This window comes from Trachinotus anak, unplaced genomic scaffold (assembly GCF_046630095.1).
Source record: "Trachinotus anak isolate AG129_WGS33_773 ecotype Australia unplaced genomic scaffold, CSIRO_AGI_Tana_v1 ptg000013l, whole genome shotgun sequence".
In the NCBI taxonomy this organism is placed as follows: Eukaryota; Metazoa; Chordata; class Actinopteri; order Carangiformes; family Carangidae; genus Trachinotus; species Trachinotus anak.
Window position 1 is genome coordinate 24388433 of NW_027273864.1, and position 22265 is coordinate 24410697.

Genomic DNA, 22265 nt, shown 5'->3' on the forward strand with positions numbered 1-22265 from the left:
AGCAGAAACCGTGTTTTCATGCATTTGTTCCAGGTGTAGTTTTGCATGTGAAACAGATAAGAGCGTAGAAAAAGGGAGTGAATAAGAAATGCACTTCAGTTACACCAGTGGCTTCCAAACTGCACATGACCAAAGGGAAAAACCCGCTACAACAAAAGTGCTCTGATTCTAGCAAGGCTGTCTCGTTTCAGTTTGACAAGATTTCCAGATTCCATTGTCTGGCTGACTAGATTCAGTTTAGCTAGATTTATTCAGAAATAAAAACACCATATAAAGTACAAGATGGGCAGATTTTTGCTTATCGATAAGTACGTCAAATTGAAATATTAAAAAAAAGCTTATTTGCTCACTGTCAATAAAGAGGGAGGAAAGTGTATGTTTTCTTGTCTAAAAACGCTGACAGTGCCAAAATTGAACTTGAATTTTTAGAGCACTGTAGTGGCAGAAATATCTCAACAACTTGGCTAATAATCATAATAATAATAATAATAATCCACGAAATTTTTCGCAGACATTCATGGTGCCCAGAGGATAAACCCCAACGACTTTAATTAGTTCGCATTTGTTGATCTGAGTGAAATAGATCTTGGATGGATTTGCCAAAAAATTTAGTAAAAGCATTTATGCTCCCCTCGGGATGAACTGTAGGCTGGTTATTCTGATAACTGACTTTCTGTCCACCACTAATGGGTCATTACTTTCACTTTGTCCAATACTTTGGCTTCTCACCTGCACTTTGTTTACTGCTAATTAGCATGTTAGCATGCTATCACACTAATTTAAGACGGTGAATGTAGTAAACATTATACCTGCTAAACATCAGCATGTCAGTATTGCCACTGTGAGAATGGTACTGTAGCATGTCGATGTTAGCATTTAGCTCAAAGCAAAGCTGTGCTTTGGGCTAAATGACAACATCAGCCTCACAGAGCTGCTAGCATTGCTTTTCCCAGTGTTATCGTAAGTTGCTAAAAATTAAATTGACATCACTTGACGGGGAGGGGAGGGACGTGTGTGTGTAACTGTTACATTCACACACACTGAGTGAGAGCGGAGTTTAGATTTCTTCTGTCAATGTTATTCAAACTGATTAGATGGATAAATGCTCTCTTTTATGGGGATTTGCAGACATGTTGTCAGAACCAGATGCTAAGTTAGGACCCACATGGGATGTTAAGTGTGTGTTTGTGTGTCTGTGACTGTGAGTTCATTCTCCAGCTGTCTCATTCTGCACAGGCCACATTAATGATAGAACAGAGGCATGAGCCATAGACTGCTCATTAAAGACAGAGCAGAGGAAGAAATGTAAAAATGGAGAGGGGTCGGACTTTAGAGCACTATGAGACAGCAAAAAGAGAAAGATCTAGAACTGGAGAAACAAAAAAAAAGCAAAGGTACGCAAAAACAGCACAATATAGAGCAACAACATGAGTCAGCACCTGCAGGGCAACACTTCTCCTTCCTCTCACCACCTTTTCTCGCTCTTTCTTCCTCCTTCCTCTCTCTTTCCCCCTCCCCCCTGTCTCTCTGTCTCTTTGGAACCAGGACCTCTCTCCTTCCCGCTGTGACATTATCACAGCAGCTCTGGCACTCCTGCTGTAGATGCTGCTGTTAATTCGCACACCCCAAGCTCACCCCCACCCCCCCACTTCTGCTGAGTGGGGCTGATCTTGCCTTTACTTTTCAGGGGGAAGGTCATCCCTCCATCTCCTGTGATGGACAGAAGGGAGGAGGGTGGAGGGCAGAGGAGAGGAGAGCATATGGTTAGTTAACTTTAATGCAGAGGCAGATGTCTCTCTCTGTACTTGTGAGATCACTGGGCTGAAAATGCGTCATGCTAAGATCATACTTACTGTTGAGGGGCTGTGCCTCTGACCTATGCACATGTGGCCTCAAGTGCGAAGGGGATTTAAGCTTTTCCACTGTTGTCTTTATTATAATGAAGAAGAATAAATATTTATTTCCTTTTTAAAATATTTGACCATACTAAAATAGTAATATGATTCAATTCATTAGATTGATTATTATCACTCCAAAGGTCTGTGGATATTATTTGGAGTCTGGAATAATATTGTAATTTAAGCTACAACAGTAATCCACACTTTGTAGCTACACGCTAACTACATACTGCCTTTGTGTGTGTGTGTGTGTGTCTCTCATAAAGACACACACTCACAAATGACTGAACATAGCTTTGGAATAATTTAATTTGCTGAAGTCAAGCCAACATCTAAAACCCAAATCCAATCACCTTGCTGGATTTTTTATTTTTTCTTGTTTTTTTTTTTGTCTCCCTCTTTTACTCCATCCTTTTAAGCTGCTTATTCCAGACCTCTGTCCTTGTGTGGGCACACTGCTAAAATGAGGTGAAATGAAGTGTGTAGAGAGAGGTCTGGGCATGTGAGACCACTGCCTGTTTAACTTTGCATATCTGTGTAGCCAGCCAGCCAAGCAGACAGACTGGAAACACGGCTACACCGTGGCCCATCAGGCGAGCCGCTCCACTCCTCTAATGCAGCCTCCTCCAGCCGTAGTAACACTCCACATGCCAGTTATATAAGTGAAGAGAATTCATTTGACAGTGCTGTGTGAGGTGTGAGATTAGAAGCCAGGATTATGGCACACCACTCACATTCTTTGCTTCTCTCAGCGGAGTCAGTGAGATGCCCCTTGATCCCGGTCTCACCTACAGCTGTCTGAAAAATTGAGTGGAGACTCTGCTGTAAGCTTGCCACTAAAAGGTGCCCAGAGCAGTTTTGTCCCCTAAAATGGTCAAAGGAAGCTGCAACGTTAGAGCAGGATGGAGGAGATTGTGGGAGGGTGGGGTGGTGGTGGTGGTGGTGGTGGTGGTGGGGGTGGGGGGATTAAGTGACAGGAGAGTGATGAGAGGAGCCAAACCAGAGGTTTTGCAGGTGTTGGTGCCTTAGCGGGCCCTAGTGTTTGACTGAGTGCTACAGGGGGAGAGGAGAAGCTGATGAAGAGGATGTTGGCGACCAGTCATACATCATATGATGGATGGGGAGGGAGGCCAGGATCGAGATGGGGCTACAGTAGCTTCTCTCTGACTGGGAATATGGGTGAAGTAGAGCATTAGGGAGAGGGGTTTTAAAGCATGCGGTGTAAGAAACACCTTGGGGTAAAATGTCAGAATGCAGGAAACCAGAAACATATAGAGAAGCAGAAGAGGCCAAAAACACTAAAATTGTAGCTAATCTGTTGTTTTGATTAGAGCTTTTCAGGCGATCGTAGTAATGTAACCCCTACCATGAAGTTTCCCTAACCCTTACCAAGTTGTTTTTGTGTCCAAACAAAACTGTTTTATTTTTTGTAACAGTGATTTGTAATGATTTTGAAAGCACTGACATATGATGTTGTCCAGGGCATCAGATTAGATTCCTTCTATAGAGTAAAATCCTGCTGATCTGTTCCTCTCCTGCTTGAAAAAGATCCACTTGTTACCCATTAACGATCTTTGGATCAAAGCATATTGTATGTTACTTCACAGCAGGTCTGTGGAAGTCCCATGTGTATCTATTAGAGAGATACAAAAAAGAAAGGTTTGTGTTCAGTCTAATAAATGTGTTACATGTGAGATTTAAACCCTCCTAGCATTCATGCATGTGCACCCCAAGTCTTTATGACTGTCTCTGTGCAAAGCGTGTAGAATTTCTGTGTTTGGTCTCTCTATGAGATGACCCAGTGCACTGAGACAGGTATCAGGGAACAGTTCCACACCTGATGACATATTCCCTGTTCAGAGGACTGTTAATGAACTGACAGTCAGACAACAGAGATAATGACCTCCCAGTAGACGTCCCACATGCCTCAGGGAGAACGCCTCAGAATGAAATCCCGCAACAGGCACCAGGAATCTGCTCACATTTTAATGTGTGTGGAAAAAGACTCATGAAGAAGAATTTTCTATGCACAGCCATGCATTGTAAAGGACTAGTTTCACATTTTGGGAAATTTGCTCCCTTACTGAGAGTAAGGTTGATACTATTATCTTGTCTCTATGGTAAATATAAAGAAGCTACAGCCAGCGTAGCTTAGCATCTCTTAGTTTTGTTCAGTCTTGTCTCATCAGAAAAGCTCTAGTGATCACATTAGAATTAAATAATTGGTTTGAATGTGCATTTTTTTAATGACTAAATAAAGTACCAATTCAAACTCTCTCCACGAGTTCTGGGGAATTTAGATAGATGAGGCAGATTTAGGGAAAGTTAGAGCACCAGCAAAAATAAAATTGCATCACTTTATCTCTATTAACACTCTGGAATGAAATTAAAATCACTAAAATAACTGATAGTAGATTTGTTTCCCCTCCTTTATTGCTTGCAGTGACCTCAGTAGTAAAACTGACATGATGTGTTTCAGCCTCACATAATCTTTTTCCCAGTGAGTCTGTGTTTTCATAGCATTAACATGTCGGCTTGTGCAATTCGCAGAAAGAATCTCTTCAAGCAGATGCATGACATGTGCTTGTGTGTGAGAGTGAGTTATGTCTTCAGCTTGGAGTGTTAATCTAATTTTGTGGCTTCTGAACGAGGTGTTGGTCTAAGTGTGGATGTTAACTGTCTGTCGCTTCACTGGGGGTGCCAGGCACCGCTTCCATCACTGCAGATATTTTCTGTGAGCCGCCAGTGTTTGAGAGGATGAGTACTGCTGATGCTAGGTGAAATGGCAACATGGTGCTGTAAGTATTCCCGTAGGTGACCTTGCTCTTTTCTGGCACATCCCCTGCTGTCACTTCATGCAAAAAAAGACAAGGTAGCAGAGGAGAGCAGAGGATCTTCATATGAGTTGAGTGTAAAGCAACAGTTTAATTTAAAGGGATCCGTCCGTTTGGAGGAAGCTTGAGAATGCAGCTCATGATATAACTGGCAGAAAATCATTCAGGCCCAATTTTCTGTCATTAAATTCACTGCAGTATAATGAAATAACATGAACAATAAAAAAATAAAAATATATATAATTTTGAAATTGTAAATGTCGAGAAAAAAGAGAATTTTAAATGAAAGAGATGTGTCATTGAATGTCTATTGTTAAAAAACAGTTGCTGTACAGTATGTTCATCTTCCTGGCTGGCTGTAGAGAAATAACCTACAAGTGAGTGGCTGGCTGATGGGACACAATAAGCCCATTGAGCCCCCGTTACAGAAAAAATGAGGCCTGCCACAATAGCAGTGTTATCTGCAGGGAGGAGGAATGAGGGGCTTCTCTGATGCGACAGCCTCACTAACAGTCTCTGACAGGACCCAGGATGCCACAAAGACCTCACTGTAGCACTGTACTTGTACTGCAATGAGCAGATCAGAGCACTGTGTGTGTGCGTGTGTGTGTGTGCGTGTGCGCGTGTGCGTGTGCGTGTGCGTGTGCGTGCTTTTTTTTCTTTTATTTACCCAGAGCCGGGTCACTGTGCTTGCTCTGCTGTCTCACAGTCAGACATATTCACACCTGCCTGCTTCACTGTACAGCTGCAGACATCTGCTGCCGATGACTGTTGCCTACTGATTGTTGAGACATGTGTTGAGCATGTGTGTGTGAGCTACACAGAGCTCCTGACTACTGTGAGAAGATGTTAGCATTCTTTCATCATCAAAGAGAGAGTTTCATCATCTCAAATGTAAAGTTTTAGCCCACAATTACGGCTCCAGTATCTAGAGTAGTATTTGATGTGATTGGCTCGCACTCAGGGAGATTTTGAGAACAAGAAAAAGATCAACCCCCCCCCCCCCCCCCCCCCCCCCGAAGCTAACGTCATCGAATCCTCCTTTGGATGCTACAGCACATCACTAGCCCTCAGAAGCATATGGAGCACCTCCAAACTTCCCTATTAATTTCAGTGTGTGTGGGCTGAATTTGAACAAAAAGGACATTCTGGGACAGTTCTGACATGAAGTTGCCAGATTAGACCTTGGTTTCCCTGGTTTCAGTCTGTTTGCCTGCTCGACCAGCTGTGATGCAACCCTCTTTGGAGAGGCAGACGGAGAACATGCAACCTTTATTCTGAAAAGCCAGGCCCGCCGGGATGACGGCTCCTGATACAGCGTCAGATGGCAACAAGGCCTGTGGACATGAGGGGCATTTTGATGTGAGTCAACAACGGCCCCCAAAACTCAGAGAGAGAGAGAGAGAGAGAGAGAGAGAGTTTAGAACAGGAGATAATAGTGTCGCTGCGGCTTCACATTAATGGCCTGTGTTGTATTCTGTCGCGAGGTGAGGAGGAAAAGAATCTTTGAGGGTTGAGAAAGCAAGCTGAAATATTCCCAGAGCTCATCATTATTCTATCACCCCTCCATAGTCAAGTACATCTCCCCTCTCTATTAGCACATACAGTACATCTACAGTAGCAAGATCTCATCTTTAGTCCTGCTGATTGGTATTCATAGCAATGCAGAGAGGAGTCGTGCTGAGCAGAGTTTGGTCTGTGTGCGCAACATAGAAGGAAAGAGAGACAGAGAGAGAACAGGGGAGAGAAGTGGGGGGAAAAAGTGATTACTCCTCTGTAGTCAAACTGTTTCAAAGCCTCCTCTCCCCCTTCTGTCAAGAGATGAGGCTCACGCTGAAGCTGAGGGCAGGCAGACACCGAAGATCTCTTCCTGTTTTCCAAACTCCTCATCATGTTCTCTCTGAGAAAAACTTTTTTCCCTGCTTGTGTCTGACGACTCTGAAGTCTTCCTCTGTCATAAAACTTTGCATGAACTTCCTTTGTTTTTATAAAGGCTTCTGGGAGTTGAGAGCAAAGGCGAAATCTTTTCAGATTCTCTTATGAGAGTGTCTGGCGCCTCACTTTTGAGGTTGTGGCATTGCACATCTTTGGTGAAAAGTTTCTGAGGCTTGTGTGAATTTGTTGAGACTGTAAAGACAGTCGAGCACGAACACGGCATCCATCATCTGTCACTTAGCAGTTTGGATTTCAGATTTGTTGCTTCAAATGAATGGATGCAGTGATGACAAGGAACTCAGCTCAGTCCAGTTTGTTCTTGGCTTTTTTTTTAACAAGCAAACTTCAGTCAGTATGTAAAAGAGTCAGAAAGGCGTTCTAGTACAGCACTGTGCTGGCTTGTCCCCAACACATTTTTAGTGTTTTTAGGTCCAAATGTCCCTCAGTAACCTCTCTTGGAACCTAAATCTCCATTTACCCTTAATGATTGAAGTGGATTTCACTGAAGAGATAAGAGTCTAAAAATCTGTTTAACCTTCATCCTATCCCTCAATCCCCTCAGTGATCAAACTGGAATCAACAAGGGTTAAGCTCCAAGCTGGAAAGAACAGGTGGTCCTACATACTGTACATACATGTGCAATTCTGTTTATAATATTGCAACTATGCGTAAAAATCTTCTATTCCCAGAGAAGTAGTAGTTTGATAATGTCCCTATTTGTATGTGATATGTGCCATGTATTCTCCTGTATGACTTGAATTAATATTATTTGTTCCTGCTTTCAAAAGGAATGAAACATATGATTGTATAGAAATATATTTAACTGAATATATTGATTTTGGAACTATGTAGAAACTGAGTAAGGAGTCTATTCTGTGACATTGAGCACTCAATATCTGTGAAAATACAAAAAATTATAACATCTGTGCTATAACAGGGTAACAGTTGTGTCAAGCGGAAAATCACTTTGATCCAGTCCTGCGGTATTGATCACTTTGTGGGGGTACATGTCACTTGGATAGGTTTCCTTTTAGACATAAACCCTTCAGAGAGAGCACCGCCACGTTTTTATTGACCCTCTCTGCTTCTGTTGTTGCAGGTAAAGTATTGAACACGGACCTGCGCCACTACCTCAGCCTGCAGTTTCAGAAGGGCTCGCTGGACCACAAGCTCCAGCAGATCATACGGGACAACCTCTACCTACGCACCATCCCCTGTAAGTACATGCTACAGGAGTGCATGCATAAATCCTCATTCACTGCACTCAACAGCTCCTACAAGCACACAGCAAACCAGGAACGTACATCATAACCTACTTTCAGTGCATATATGTTTTTTTTCTTATCTGAAGCACTGTATGGGAAGAATGAGGATGTTCTGTATGCAGTGCACAGCTGGAAATCCATCCTACAAAAAGCAGCATTGGTGTGTTCCCTGTTCCATTAAGCTATGCGGGACTGTGTGCACACACCGCACCTGCAAACACAAACCCACACATACTTAATGTACTCATGCATTGTCGTTGTCTCACAGTTGTCTGCCACACACACACACACACACACACACACACACACACACTGTCACCATAGCAATCCGACCAAGGACATCGCTCTAACCCCCGTGTAACTTATTTACTTGTGTGCCCTATCAGCACAGTGATCAAAGTCATATTCTTCCCATAAATAACCCTGTGTTTTCCCTCCACTGCTCTGCTTTCCCTCGCTGACGCTCAGTGGGCCCATCACAAACTATTGTTCTCTGCATAGATCAGTAATGGAGGGGGTAAATAAAAAGGTTGGTACTGTGGACTGCCAAGAACAGCTGCAGTGAGCTGTGTATGTTATTATCGGTCATTGATTTCAATATTTGTCTTTTAAATCAAATATTAACATTGCAAAAGAGCTGCTGATGTAATAGTCTGTAGGATTGCTGCATAAAATGGAACCATTTGTTATTGAAAGGGATGATCATGTTCATGATGTATTTGGAGTGGATGAGCAGGGTACAATGGGCCTTTGCCACGCACACAAAAAACCTTGTATCTGTAAAATGTCACTTTCTAGGAGCTGAGAAGAAAAAAAAACAACACATTCTTAGGCTGACGCCTCTGCATTTTCTGTTTTGTTTTTTTTTATGAGCTTGAATGTTGTAATTTTTTTAAACGAAAGCATGAAAATTACCAAAATTAGAGTGACAAGGCTGTTAGTACAGTAAAGGTGCAAATTAATATCCCTATTAAGGTTTGTGTGGGTTGCAGAAATGCAGATTATTTGCCACACTGGTGCAAACGTCTCTAAATTTAGAAAAGCAGCTTTATTTTTCTTTTTTCAGGTACACTGCTTCTCTCTGCTGCCACTGTAATGTGCTCTCTATAACTTTCTATTTATACTTAGAGATGTTTATCGAATGAAAAAAGGAAAGGTCATTTATGATTCATTTATTATGAGGGTCTGAATTTAAAAAAAAAAGACATCATGTGACGTGTGGGGGTGAAATGGCAACAACAGGAGACGTGACTGTGACGCAGCATCTGCAATTCTGAAAACCGCGGTGATGTTCTCACAGATACACTGGCCCAGATATTTACCACGTCGTGCTGAAGCCTGACTCTGCTCAGACGAACGCCATAATTGAGTGTAGTCAAGGCTTTAGTCATATGGAGAGCGACTGCTCCTGAGGCGATGACAGACTCGTAGGCACAGCACTGTCACAAACAAGCAGCATCTCTGCTCTCCACCCCCCATGGGCTGGAAGTTGTTCTGTCTTGTTCACAGGGGACTTGAATGCACAAGTGTGAAAGTTTTCAGGAAATAAGCTGCTTACCTTTCATGTATATTTAATTTCCTCTCTTTTTTCTGGAGGGGGAGGGATACTACAACCTCCAGAACTTCTTATTTTCCTTTTTCTTCCCCTCTCTGCTTGCCATGACTTCTCTCCTTCACTCACTCACTCACTCACTCACTCTCTCTTTCGTCCCTTCATACAGCTTTGCTTCTTCATGGGCAGTTGAGGTCAACTTGAAATGTTATTGAATTTTTCCTTTTCAAAGCTCAGCAGCGCTGGAGGTATCTCTGCTTAGTTACAGTGGACGGACAGAAGGTGATTATAGAGTTTTACAAAACTCATGGCCACAGTGGTTTCTCTTCCAGGAACCTGTCATTCTCACCTGCTCTTTTCCTCCACACTCATATGCCTCCCTGCTCTGCTCTCAGTCACCAACATTCACGTCTACACAAAACCTGATATTAACTACCACTGTGAACATGGCCATCTTTTTTTTCTTTCTTTTTTTTTTATGTACAATAGTGGCGGTTGTTGAGGTTTTACAGCCTTTAACCACCATTCATCATCAGCAGGCAGTGGCTTGCCGCACAAGTCTGACTCTCTAATCCCCTGCTTGAATTACTGTCTTAATGAGCAAGAGACCAGGACTCGCACAGTGACGGCACCTCCATCATTCACTCGCTCGCTTTCAGTCTCCCATCCTTCACCCTCTCCATTTCACTTTAACTCTTTCTCTGTTTCAATTACCTTCGCCTGCCTCTTCCGAAACTTGGTTTGCTCCCTTCGGCTTATTCCTTTCTCTATTCAACTTTCATCATATTCATGATGTCGATTTTGTGGAAATCATCTAATATCAAAATATTAAAAATTATAAAAGCAAAAGCATTTTTGATTAATTGAATTGCCCACATTAATAAGATTTCTGGCTCCCCAATTGTGGAACAAGCTACTGAATCCTACCAGAGCAGGGGCGTCCCTCTCTATCTTCAAGAATCTCTTGGAAACTCATCTCTTCCGAGGGCACCTCCTCTCCCAACACCCTAACATGCCTAACTAGCACTTACTATGCACTCTTGGTGCACATCTCCTTGCACTTATTGAATAGATGTACTTAGTCCTTACACCAAGGTCTCCCAATGCACTGAGGCTTTAGTGATGTTTCTCACTGTCAATGAGGAAATGTTAATAACAGGGTTTATAATCACATACATCTGCAGTTCTTGTATTTCAACACATTCATTAAGAAAGTCCATGTATTCAACTGCTACAGAGCAGGTCCTAGATTGTCCCACATTTCTTCTCAATGTGTGTACAATATTTACAACAATCAAAGTTTGACGTTAAAACATCAGCTCTCTTTAGGATTATCAATTCAGTGTGTGGGCGCCTTTCTCAAGAAGTGCAAATACAGATCTAACAGCTACATGCATTTCCAGGTCCCTTTTGTATGACACTTACCTCTGCAAAAAACTGACTTTAACCACAGTGGACCACAGTGCAGATACAATACAAGGCGCTCGCTGAGTAATGAGCTTGTCTGTTGCTCCCAAAATTCACTCTCCCTCTTGATCTCGTTGCAGTTATTTGGCTCCAGCAGCTCCACCCTCGAAACATGCAGCACAGGCTCGACTCCTCATCTTTTTGTTGTTGTGCACCAAAACAAGGAGAAGTCATTTACTCATTCAGTCGGAAATCAATACTTGGGGTAGAGGTATACAAGGCAGGCTGAAGGAGTACTGGTACGCCACCAAATTACAAATTGCAACACAAGAATGTATTAAACATTATGAATTGATGATAAGAAAGAAAATCTGAGGGTGGTTTTATACCCAGAATGTGTGTGATGTTCACACAAACAGCAAGAGGATTAGCAGAGATGGTTTGTGTCACTGTGCCAGTGGTTCACTTTAGTTAACAGCCACACTGCTGTACTCCCATGCAACTGCAGCTGATCTGTGTTTGTGTGTTCTACCCACACCACAGGGTCATCTCTGCTGAGGTCAAGCTCTCTGGGGCTATGATGAAAGTATTAGTTTCTACTTTCAGGCCAGTTTAGTTTAGTATAATTCATGTTGAAAGGAAAGAAATATGAAAGACAGGCAATAAGAGAGTCGTCTGTAACGGAGGAATAGACAAGAAAGTGAGGAGAAGAGAGACAAAGAGAGCAGGGACTTTACTGTCTGTGTGGTAAATCCTTGTGTCTCCTTCACTGGGTTTTGGGATGGGCTCCATCTCATTTGGATTCTTGCAAAAACACAAGAGGAGGCTCTCAAGAGCTCTGGAGAGGACAAAAGGAGGAGGATCTTTTTTTAAGACGATAGAGAGCTCAGGGTCACACGCAGTCCCTCGACTCCCCACAGAGATTAGAGATGGGCAGAAAGAGTTTGATCTCTCGCTAACTCTCCATTGCACACACACACACACACACACACACACACACACACACACACACTGCTGGTGCAGGCACACATGCAGAGTAATTCAGGAAGGAATCGGTACACGTCTTGGGCACATACATCTGTACTCCGTGACCTTTCTGTTTAGTGAGATGCTGTCACTTATTCCTTTTCATATCCTCCTCCTCCCTCTTTTCCCCAGTTGATTGTTATTGTATTGTAGGATAGAAGAGTAGAAGGTTGTAAATAAGTTGTTTTGTATTTCTTGCCTCAATGTCATTTGTTAAAAGTGAATACTCAAACAAAAGACTTTGGCTTTGTGATGATCCTCTTTCCTCTCTCACAATGGCGAGCCACAAGGGGGCCACCCCACGTAACACCATATATTGGACCGTATTTGGGTTTTTTTTTTCAGATTTAAAGGAGTTATTTGTAAGTTTTGCTATTTCTCCCTAGCCAACTTTGGCATTAACAGCTGTTTACACCCCAGTCTAGATGAAATTTTGTGAGGTTCAGCATCAAGACCTGCCAAGACCTGTCTCCGGCGGTGGAAAGCAACGCTAATGTTAATTCTTGTCTCTAGCATATCTTTTCTTCTACTGAAGAGAGCACGCTAACCAGCTAGCCCATCTTGTCACTCTCCAGTAGCGACTCACTCTAACCTCTAATACGCCCTGAAGACGCAGTGCTGCTCAGCTGGGCGTATTATAACCTCTTGTATTTAAAAGACAACAATGGCCAAAGCTCTTGTCAAGCTGCAATCACCACCACCCGCTCCTGACAAGAAACCACATCTGGTCGCAGAGAAAACGTACAAATAATCCCTTTGATAACGCTCATCACAATTTCACTGTTAAATGATGGCGTTTTTATGAGGAAGGGGAGTAAAAATGATCTGGTTTAGGGAAAGACAACCCAGTCTGACTGTGTGTTCATGTTTATTGGTTTGTTGTTGTATAATGTTTGACAGGCTATGTGATTAAAGCATGATAGATAATCAGGTTGTGTGTAATGCTATGGTGATGTCACTGTGGTGCTTGGTAGCTGTCAATCATAATTAGGTTTTATACATGGTACAGCAGCTTTGCATGGATGGTTCACTTCTGTCTTCTTTGCTTTAAGTCCTTTTTTTTCTTTTTTGTTTCACAGCCTGTAAAACAGTGAAGCTAGAATTTATTAAATGAAACAAAGAACAGGAACAAAGGAACCAAACTCTGTAAGGCAGAGATTCTGTTACAAGCTACAAAAGTAGTGAAAGCTGCTAATAATCGTTTTAAGTGGAAGAAAAGAAAATAACTAAAATGGCACTGTTTCAGTCTTACTGCCTCCACATCCACAGACTGTCAGGGTCTTATTTTAGATATACACTTTATGATCAGGAATCACCATCATAATCTAACCTCTGTGCAGAGTCATAACCATGCAGAAAAAACTGAACAGGATTCTCCTTTCTGTGCCTTCCCAAAGTGAGTACTTGTCCCGACCTTTCTTGCTGTTCCAACAGCAAAGCTCTAAGCCATCTTTTTTTTTTTTTTTTTTGAAGTACCAACATAAAACTGTGCATAAAATCACCATGTTAAATTTATGGCCTGCCATTTCTTACCGACTACCTCTGATGCTCCCGTTGTGACATCCTCCCAGTCCAGACTGTTCGAAAAATAGGTCTCAGCAGTGCACAGGCCTGAGACCTTGCGAGACTAAAGTGACAATTCGTTTCAGTCCAGGACAGACAGACTCTCACAGACACATGTAAATGCACGGCTTTAACCTCTGCGCGTTTATGTTTAAGCACTCACAGGTTAGGGAAAGATTGTGGTACAGAAAAGGTTCTGGTGCTGGTGGGCAGATTTAGTTTCTTATTTGGACAGAGCCAAAGAGGAACTGTTCCTTCCTCTTTCCAGTGTATGCTAAGCTAAGCTAACTGGCTGCTGGCTGTAGCTTCATAATTACTGTTCAGCCATGACAGTGGCATTGATCCTAAAGTGTGGAAGTACTCCTTATACTGTAGCCTACACCTAACACAACTCAAATTCATCTCCCGCTGTATTAACCAGCAGTGTGCATAACTTTATATGCTGACAGAAAATCTTTGTTTTCTTTGATAAAGCCTCTCTACACACAAGCGCCTCTCATCTTGTCTAATTAACAGCCTTGTATTGATATTATATCAATGCAGTGTTATATTTTGTTGGAACAATCAGCCTTCAACAGTTTATTTGAAGGCTTATCCAAAGTGTCAACGACTGTATTGCTAAGGAAAGTACGACAAAATTTTACAAGTTCTGCTTTAAAAGATTTGATGTTTTCACTCGGCTCTACCCTCAAAGCTCAGCAAGACCTCATTATATTGTCAGTGGCTGATCCACAATAGGAGACTTATGGTATATATCGGTGTGACATCCAGGATGATAGCTCAGGGAGATACTTGGCAGGTACATAACTGTGGCTCAAGTAATTGGGCTACAGGGGACATCTTTGAGGGACCAAAGCCAGTGCCGGCAGGCAGACAAGTGGGTAATGAGAAGCTGCATAGGCTGGCATTCTCACAAACAATACAATGTCAACAGCTTTTGGTAGCACAAACTGTTGTATCAAGGCACATTGTGGAAGGAAGTCTCTCTAATGGTTTTTTTTTTCCGGCCTTGATTTTACTCCTCTGCTTGGGTGCAGGGAAGCTGTCACAGTCCAATTAGCGAGAAAATATAAGAGTGTAAAAACAAAAGGGAATGGCAACGTAAGGTTCATTAATAGGCCATTGAGTGACCACAATCTGCAGAGTGGATTCAACAATTATTGTTGAAGAACTATCTTCAACAATAATTGTAAATAAACCTATTTTTGTAAAACCAGACTATAAAAAAAAATCCAGGGGTATTGAAGAAAAGAAAAAATAATAGAAACACTAAATGTACTAATATTTGTGCGCTGACGGTGAGAAACCTCTTATCGCTTCCTGAAGCCATCTAGAAGCTGTCAGCTGGTAGTTTCTGCCACTCTTCCATTGCTATGCCCTCAAGCTCTTTTGAGTTTACAGGAGTCATTTTTTGCAATGGTGGATTTCAGCTGTCGCGCCTCCGGAATATGTTCATAGGGCTAACCAGATGGGGCCACTGAAAATGTTGAGGAAGCACACCAAAACCAAGAGCCATAACTGAATTGAATACTAGTATGCTGTTGTAGTATCCTGTACAGGCTGCTGTATATAACACACTGATACACTGATTATTTTCCAGTTAATGCTACCAATCATCTGATGTACACAAAGTAATGCCAGTATAGTGAACATTTTGAGTTGCTGATTTAATGTGTTATGTATCTGGATATAAACGTGTTACAGGCTGACGCCATCACAACAGATTGCTCTGGGTCGGCCTGAAGCTGTTTAGATGTGTCTTCCACAATCCTCCCCAACCTTCACAAACTTCTGTCATTGAGTTTCTTCTCTTCTTCTTCTTCTTCTTCTTCTTCTTCTTCTTCTTCTTCTTCTTCTTCTTCTTCTTCTTCTTCTTCTTCTCGCCACGTCCTGGAAGCGTCACAATAGTTTTATGACTGTGAAACTTCTTGATAACATTACGAACTGATGAAAGCAATTCAAGATTCAAACACTGGCTAACTGAAGTCACGTGAACACTGAAAATTACAATAATATCATTATTTTTAAGAACAAGCAAGTTTTTATTTGTTTCTTGGTTTGTTTAAATAACTTCATTAAAAGGGCAACAATATTTGTGTCCAGGGTACATTATGTGCTTGTGTTATTTCACTATTATGCAAGTTTTCTTTTGTTCAGTTACCTCAGACATTTTGTTAAAATATTCTGGTTCATTTGCATTTATTCCTGGAGATATTCTGAATTATGCACTTTTAATTCAAGGCTGCGCACATCTTTGACCGTGGCTGCACTTAGGATATGCAACTATATATCAGTGAGAGTACACAGTCGCACAAGAATATGCTATTTAAGGTTATTTCAAAGCAACATGCTGTTATCAAACAGATCAGCAAATGTCCTTAAAGTATAGTTTATACAAAGCACTACTGTATGTTCTTGCTGTTGTAAGGAGGCGCACTGAGGGTCAGATTGCCTGAATGTGTGAAAGGAAATTCAGTCATTAAACTCTGATCCTGATGTAGTACACACTCTGCTTCTGACTCATCTCACAGCAAGACATTCCTGGCCTCAGTTGAATATCATTTCAGTGTGCTCTGATTTCCTCTGACATTGAAATCAGGTTGATCTGAGGTTTTAGATTGCCAGCTTTTCTGAATATAAATGACTGTATTTATGTTAGCATCTGCGATCCACTGGTGGTCTGCCTGGCTTGTTTCAAAGCCCCTCCCCCTCACCCCTCTGTCCTCCCTGCGACCCTGAAAAGGATTCAGCATGCTTTGTGAATAAATGTATTTGTTCCATAACTATGGGTGACAGTAAATTTAGGTGACAGAGATTGCCATGGAATGTGGCACAGATGATTGGTTAATGCTGTGTGCTCTGTTCAGCCTCATATGCAAACAAATAACTGGCTGTCTCTCCTCATGTTCAGCTGTGGTTATTTCTGTGGAGTTTACAAGTTTGGTGGCGCACCACCTAATTAGCCTTGAGTGCAATAGTGACACAGTCCTACTTATTTATTTATGGAATATGGTTTACATAATCTTCATGCTAATGCAATCATTCGCTGTCCATTTGAGCCTCGTGGATATTCATCCTGGGAAGAAGAGAACTCCCGCCAGTATTGAAATAGACTGTGGCTTCATAGCAGGAGCGAAATCTGAACTCAGAATGGCCTCGTGTCATTTGCATCGACGCTGCAATCCATGGGGCTGAGAGAAACTGAACCGCACCAGGAGGTTACACACCCCACTGCTTCCATTATATTTCATATCCCTAATTTTCTCTGCTGTTTTTTTTTTCATGTCTGCTCTATTCAGCACATATATCAAAAACCTCCCAATAATAACTTGTTAGCAGAAGCTGCAGTTACTCAAAAAGGATTAAATGAATTACGTCCCTCACTGCTCCAAAGGCCTTCATCAGTTATCTCTCACAGAATGGCACCAAGGTCTTTGTGGCTTTTTGTTCCAAAATGCAATATCCCTTCTTCCTTAAATGTGCTACAGTCTTGTGCAGAGATAGATCATAAAACCACTGTCCCAAAGTGGATCCTCTGTGACTTGTGAATCACGAATGATGTCAATTAAAGATCGTTCTCAAACTGTGCATCTGTGATGAAATAAAAGTTCAGCAGCCAAACCCATGATTGTGACACATCTTGTTGCAACACTTACAGACAGGAGGAACACAATGAACATGGAACTGCAGCGTTTGTAATTTAGCTTTAGTTCTGTAGGAACCTTGAACCTCTTTGTATTTCACTTACCTAAAAACATCCTCTTTACTTGGTTTGTCTGAAAAGCAACATTTCCTGCACTCTTGTCTTATCTTCACTTGTCTGGACTTATGTCTCTCATCTAGAACATGTTGGGACATGTATGTTGATGCATGTCTATTCTTTTCTTTTTGTTTTCCCAGGCACCACGCGGCTTCCTCGAGAGGGGGAGGTGCCTGGCGTGGACTACAACTTCATCAGTGTTGGAGACTTCAGGATCCTGGAGGAGAGTGGACTTCTACTGGAGAGTGGGACGTATGATGGTAGGTGTCACCACAGTGTTAGGAGTATTGGAGACCTGTGTGTGTGTGTGTGGCTGCTTACATTTACCTACAAGATTCACACTGACAGCTCTCTATAATGGAGTGAGGACAAGCTCGATATTCACAGTTATTATGACTTACAGCCTGCCTATGTGAAACAGTGACAAGCAGGATGAAATGTATTGATCAGTGAAACATGATTAAAGACTTGTTGGAAGTGACAGGCAGATTAGCAGCGATACTTGCAGCCCATGAGATGAGCTCCACTATTCAGTTTCTCCACTCTGTGTGAGGAGCAGGCCACTGAGGGATGAAGCCTGCAGACCTGAGATTTAAATATAAATGGGAATACTGCAAAAATTCACACAAGGGTTTAACTTTTTTTTTTTTTTTTTTTTTGTCAGCAAGGATTAACATAAACCTTACATTTGTCAAAGAGTAAATGTTTTACCAGCCAACCTTTTACAACCAGAGAGAACCAGCAATGACAGGTGTGATGCAGGTGTAGATTTCCTGAGTAAATGTATTAAAATTTGACTTATAAGCAATAAAGTCAAATTCAAGCTATTGCTTAGGAAGATGTACCTTACAGAAAATGCAACTGCGCGTTATGATAAATTCAAAAAACATATCAAGGGGGGACCCGATAGCTGAATGGTTATGGCGCACACCATGTGGCTGCAAACACTCTGAGCAGACAGGTCCCTGGTTTGACTCCCAGCCAGCCAGACTCTTTCCTGCATGTCATTCCCCTTCTCTCTCTCTCATCACCATTTTTCCTATAAATAAAGGTGTTTAGTCTCATGTACTTAGCATGCTGGCGACAGCCCCGGTGTTTATAATGTTGCTTTCCTGAAACAGGTGTTTAAACAGGTTTCCTGAGACAGTGATCTGAGTTTGAATCTGGCTGAGAAGAAGCTTTGACACACGTCAATCATTCAGCCAATTGTGACTGCTACCTGTGGCATCTTGTAAAGGCAAAATGTAATAAAAGTGGGAATATTAGTTGAGCATTTAAATGTGGCAGGAGGTTCATTGAAATGCAAATATGCAATGTGTAAATGCTACCAACTGCATCACACACAAGTCCTTTAGGGTGCTACCAGCTGAAAGTAGAAAGTCCACTGAATTATAAGGGAAGCACTTGCACATTTTCTTCTTTCATTTTTCATTTCATTAAATCATCAGCAACAGTTCAACTCCCATGCACACTTGTGGTTTGTGTTAGTCTTTACACTTACTTGTATGCTAATACTTGTATGCTAATGCTTGTATACTTTGCTTCCCTCTGTGTGTTTTGAGTCAGCACCTCTTTGTCCACTCTTGCCAGTACAGTATACAGTACATATTCACACAATAATATGTGAGCATGCAAGCAGCTGTAGCACCTGATGGTGACCTTATGTAAACCATTCAACCTGCTGATCCCACCGGCTGGCTGCACAGTCACACATCAGGAGGTCCCACTTGTGTTCTTACTCTCAAGTCATGCTTTATTCATGGGATAAACCAGCCTTCTCCTTCCCCTCCCTCTCTCCTCTCACAAGCTTCTTTTACTCAGCCAGTTCAAGGCAGGAATTTTATGCCTTTATTCCGCCTCGCTGTTCTGTATGAAAGGCACCAACACGGGATGGGGTCTGTGGAAAAGGTGGGACAGGGATCAATGCTGTCGTGTTACATGTCACGCCGCCATGCTATCTGAAAATCACATGGGGGCGGTTTTATGCCAGCTTTGTTTGGTTCAGTGTAAACAAGCATAGGCGGCATAATGGAGGCCCTTCTTATCAGAAAGGATCTCTGAATAAAGGGAGTAACACACACATACACACACACAAACTGCCACCTCTCTCTGCTGTCTTAAAAAAACTTATTTCATAAATGTTCATTTGACAGCAAGTAGCTGCAGTTAACATGTGAGTCAGTGGCAACTCCTATTCAACAACAGGGCGACAAGTGCAGTCATGTTCTTATGTTCTTTCCAGTAAGAAGTTTACATAATGAGGGATGTTGCAGCTGAATGGCCAAATATTTACCATTTCTAACACCTTACACTACAATGAAGCATAAGCACTTGCCCTGCATTCAGAGGTCTTAGAAAGTCAGACGGTCGCAGTGTATTTGTGTCACGAGGGGATTGGAACGGAGGATTTCTCTCACATTGCGCAATGATTATGGCAATAACATGATAATCTTCCCGCTCTCTTTAAGCTCATTCTTTCTCACTGCAAATCCGGGCTGCTGGAAAATGGGAGAGGATTTTTCTAAATGTTTGAGGGGCAAGCTCTGGTCACATGAATGGACCTGCTCTGCACCATTCTCCCACTCCCATTCAGCCGCATCTTGTGCTTCCTATATGATGGAGAATTAAAAGATAAAGTCAAATCCTCATCCAGAGAGAAAGAGCCTTAAGGCTGACAGCGACTTCCTCCGGGTGTGCACAAGTGTGTTTCTGCTTCTGTGTATCTGTGTGTGTGTGTGTGTGTGTGTGTGTCTGCATTTACAGATGATGAAGTGCATATTTTAACATGAAGTGTGATGGGCCCGTTGAGGCAGGTTCCTCCAACAGTCCCTGATCCCTGTGATAAGGTGCCAGTCCCCCTTCCCTCATCTTTGTAGCACGGTGGCAGCAATGACATTAGACACACACAGGTACACACACATGTGAGCGCACACTCGCCATAAATCCCGTCCTTCCTTGTGTTGGGACAGATCATCTAAGAACTTGAAGATCAGGTTTCAAGAGATGCCAAGTCGCCCACAAGCCGTCCTTCATCTCTGAGCCGAAGCCAGGCGGGATTTACACCTTTATAGAAAGGTTCACTGTGCATAGAGAGGGAGAAATGGAGAGCAAACTGAGGAAGAGCATACGAGAGAGAGCGGGTGTTGATAAAGAGGTGTGCTGAGCTCCTCCGCTCCCAATGGAAACCGCCTTTCCTGTGGAAGCAGCACTGCCTTGGCTGCACACAGATGTGTGGATTAGCTCCTCAAAAGTTGGGATGTTTCAGTATAGTATCCCGAGAGAGAACTGAGCACTGATAGGAGCTGTGCCCCCCCCCACCCCACTCCTCTTCTCTTTCTCTTAAACCAACTCAGCACAAGCCCTCTATGGCTACTGTGGCAGAGAGTGTTGATCTCTCAGCAGCACAGTCAACTCGAAGAGGAGCTGGAGGTAATTGGATCGTAGAATGGGATTTTCTCCATTTGGTTGTGCTTCAGAGGCAGCCTATTTTTTTTTTTTTTCTTGAGAAAAGAGGAAAATAAACAATGCCCTCTTGGATAGGTCACATGGGTGGCATTCTTTCTGTGAAGAGTTCATGAATTACCTTCAGTTTAAAAGTGCACAGTAAGTGAGCTGTGCTCAAGGTACTAAGCTAATGGGATTCTTAGCTAATCATAATGGTCTCACTAATAGTCCCAAATGACTTGCCTGAATGCTCATTATGCTAATGGTTCATGTAAAACGCTTCTTCTCTACTTAGAAGATATTTTATGGGAGTCATTGAACATATAATTTCAATTTAAACATTCACTCTTCTCCTCTTTTTAATAAATCATCCTGTCATCCTGTATGACCCTGTTAATCTCTCGCCTTCTCTCAACAAATGCTGATCAGAGGTTAGGACACAACACATGCATGCCTAGCCAGGGTCAGACTGTTTCTGTGGGTCCAGGCTGCTCTGTGATTGGTAGGGAACACGCTGGCTACTCCATGTTGGTCTGGAGGGTCCCAGGTTTCCTGCCAAGCAGACACATCAGCCATCTGTGCCAGGCGCTGAGAGCAAGTCTCTCTGGGCTTGTGGTCCCTCCTTAGTCTGGGTGCCTTTGAGGGTCAGGTTGGGACAATCTTTCAGAGCAACACAGAGCAGCAGGACAAGAGCTGAACAGTCCAGTGCAGTGAAGTGCGAGACTGGAGGGACTGCCAGGAAAATAAAATTCTCCTCATAGAGAGGGTGTTTTTCCCTGACAAATGACATCGCTAATCTTCTACCAGGGAACAGGAAATTCTGCCAAATTGTGATCCACTTCAAACCTGTTGTTTAAGAATCCCCATTGTGATACTGAGTCAGATTTAAACAACGAAGGAAAACGGACAGGAGATTAAATTTGGTGTGAAAGGGAGTACAGAATTCATACATTAGCTGCGATGTGTGGGATACTGGGTGGATTGGTTTGTGGTGGTGTGGCTGTGTTAACACTATCTGCTTCCCATCTCGGCGAGATGAAAGAGCGCTCATGACCTTGTGTATCTTATGCATAGTGCCCTTGACTACTGGAGTCTTTTCATTTGGAGGAGCTGATTTCACCACCATGAAATTGCTTGCACGCACTTTGAAAGAGGAGGCTCACTCTTCCCGCCTCATCAACCCTGTGACACGAGGATCACAAGTAATGTCAGACGAGCTCCCCTGCTCATCAGCTTATGAGGCTTCCCGCCATTTATATTGGCAAACGGTGCCACAAATCTTCACTGATGCGCCGCTTTCACACACCTCTATATATGCAACACATATTTATCACGGGCCAAGAGACGATGTTTGTAAGTAATTAATCACAGGGGTAGCGTCTGTCTGATGAATGTCAACGTGTGGCAGGAGACAGGCGGAGATTAGCCAGCAGACCCAATCTCTCCTTGCTATCTCTCCTGTTAATGAAGCCATCCTTGACAAATGCGGATGAGTGTCACTTAGTAAACAGAGAGTCGAGTGACAAGGGGGGGAGGGGGGCGGGCTTTCATCCAGCCTCCTTCTCCTCCTCAACCTTTCTG

General features: G+C 42.6%; 1 protein-coding gene across 2 annotated transcripts in view; it reads left to right on the top strand.

Annotated features, from left to right (window-relative positions):
* magi3b (membrane associated guanylate kinase, WW and PDZ domain containing 3b) overlaps window positions 1-22265 on the top strand; it is a 121997-nt gene that overhangs the window by 70683 nt on the left and 29049 nt on the right. For both annotated transcript variants that reach the window (XM_071494066.1, XM_071494065.1), the window contains exons 2-3: window positions 7767-7883; window positions 17381-17500. In XM_071494066.1, coding sequence (XP_071350167.1) covers window positions 7767-7883; window positions 17381-17500 — 237 coding nt within the window. The remainder of the gene's footprint in view (window positions 1-7766; window positions 7884-17380; window positions 17501-22265) is intronic.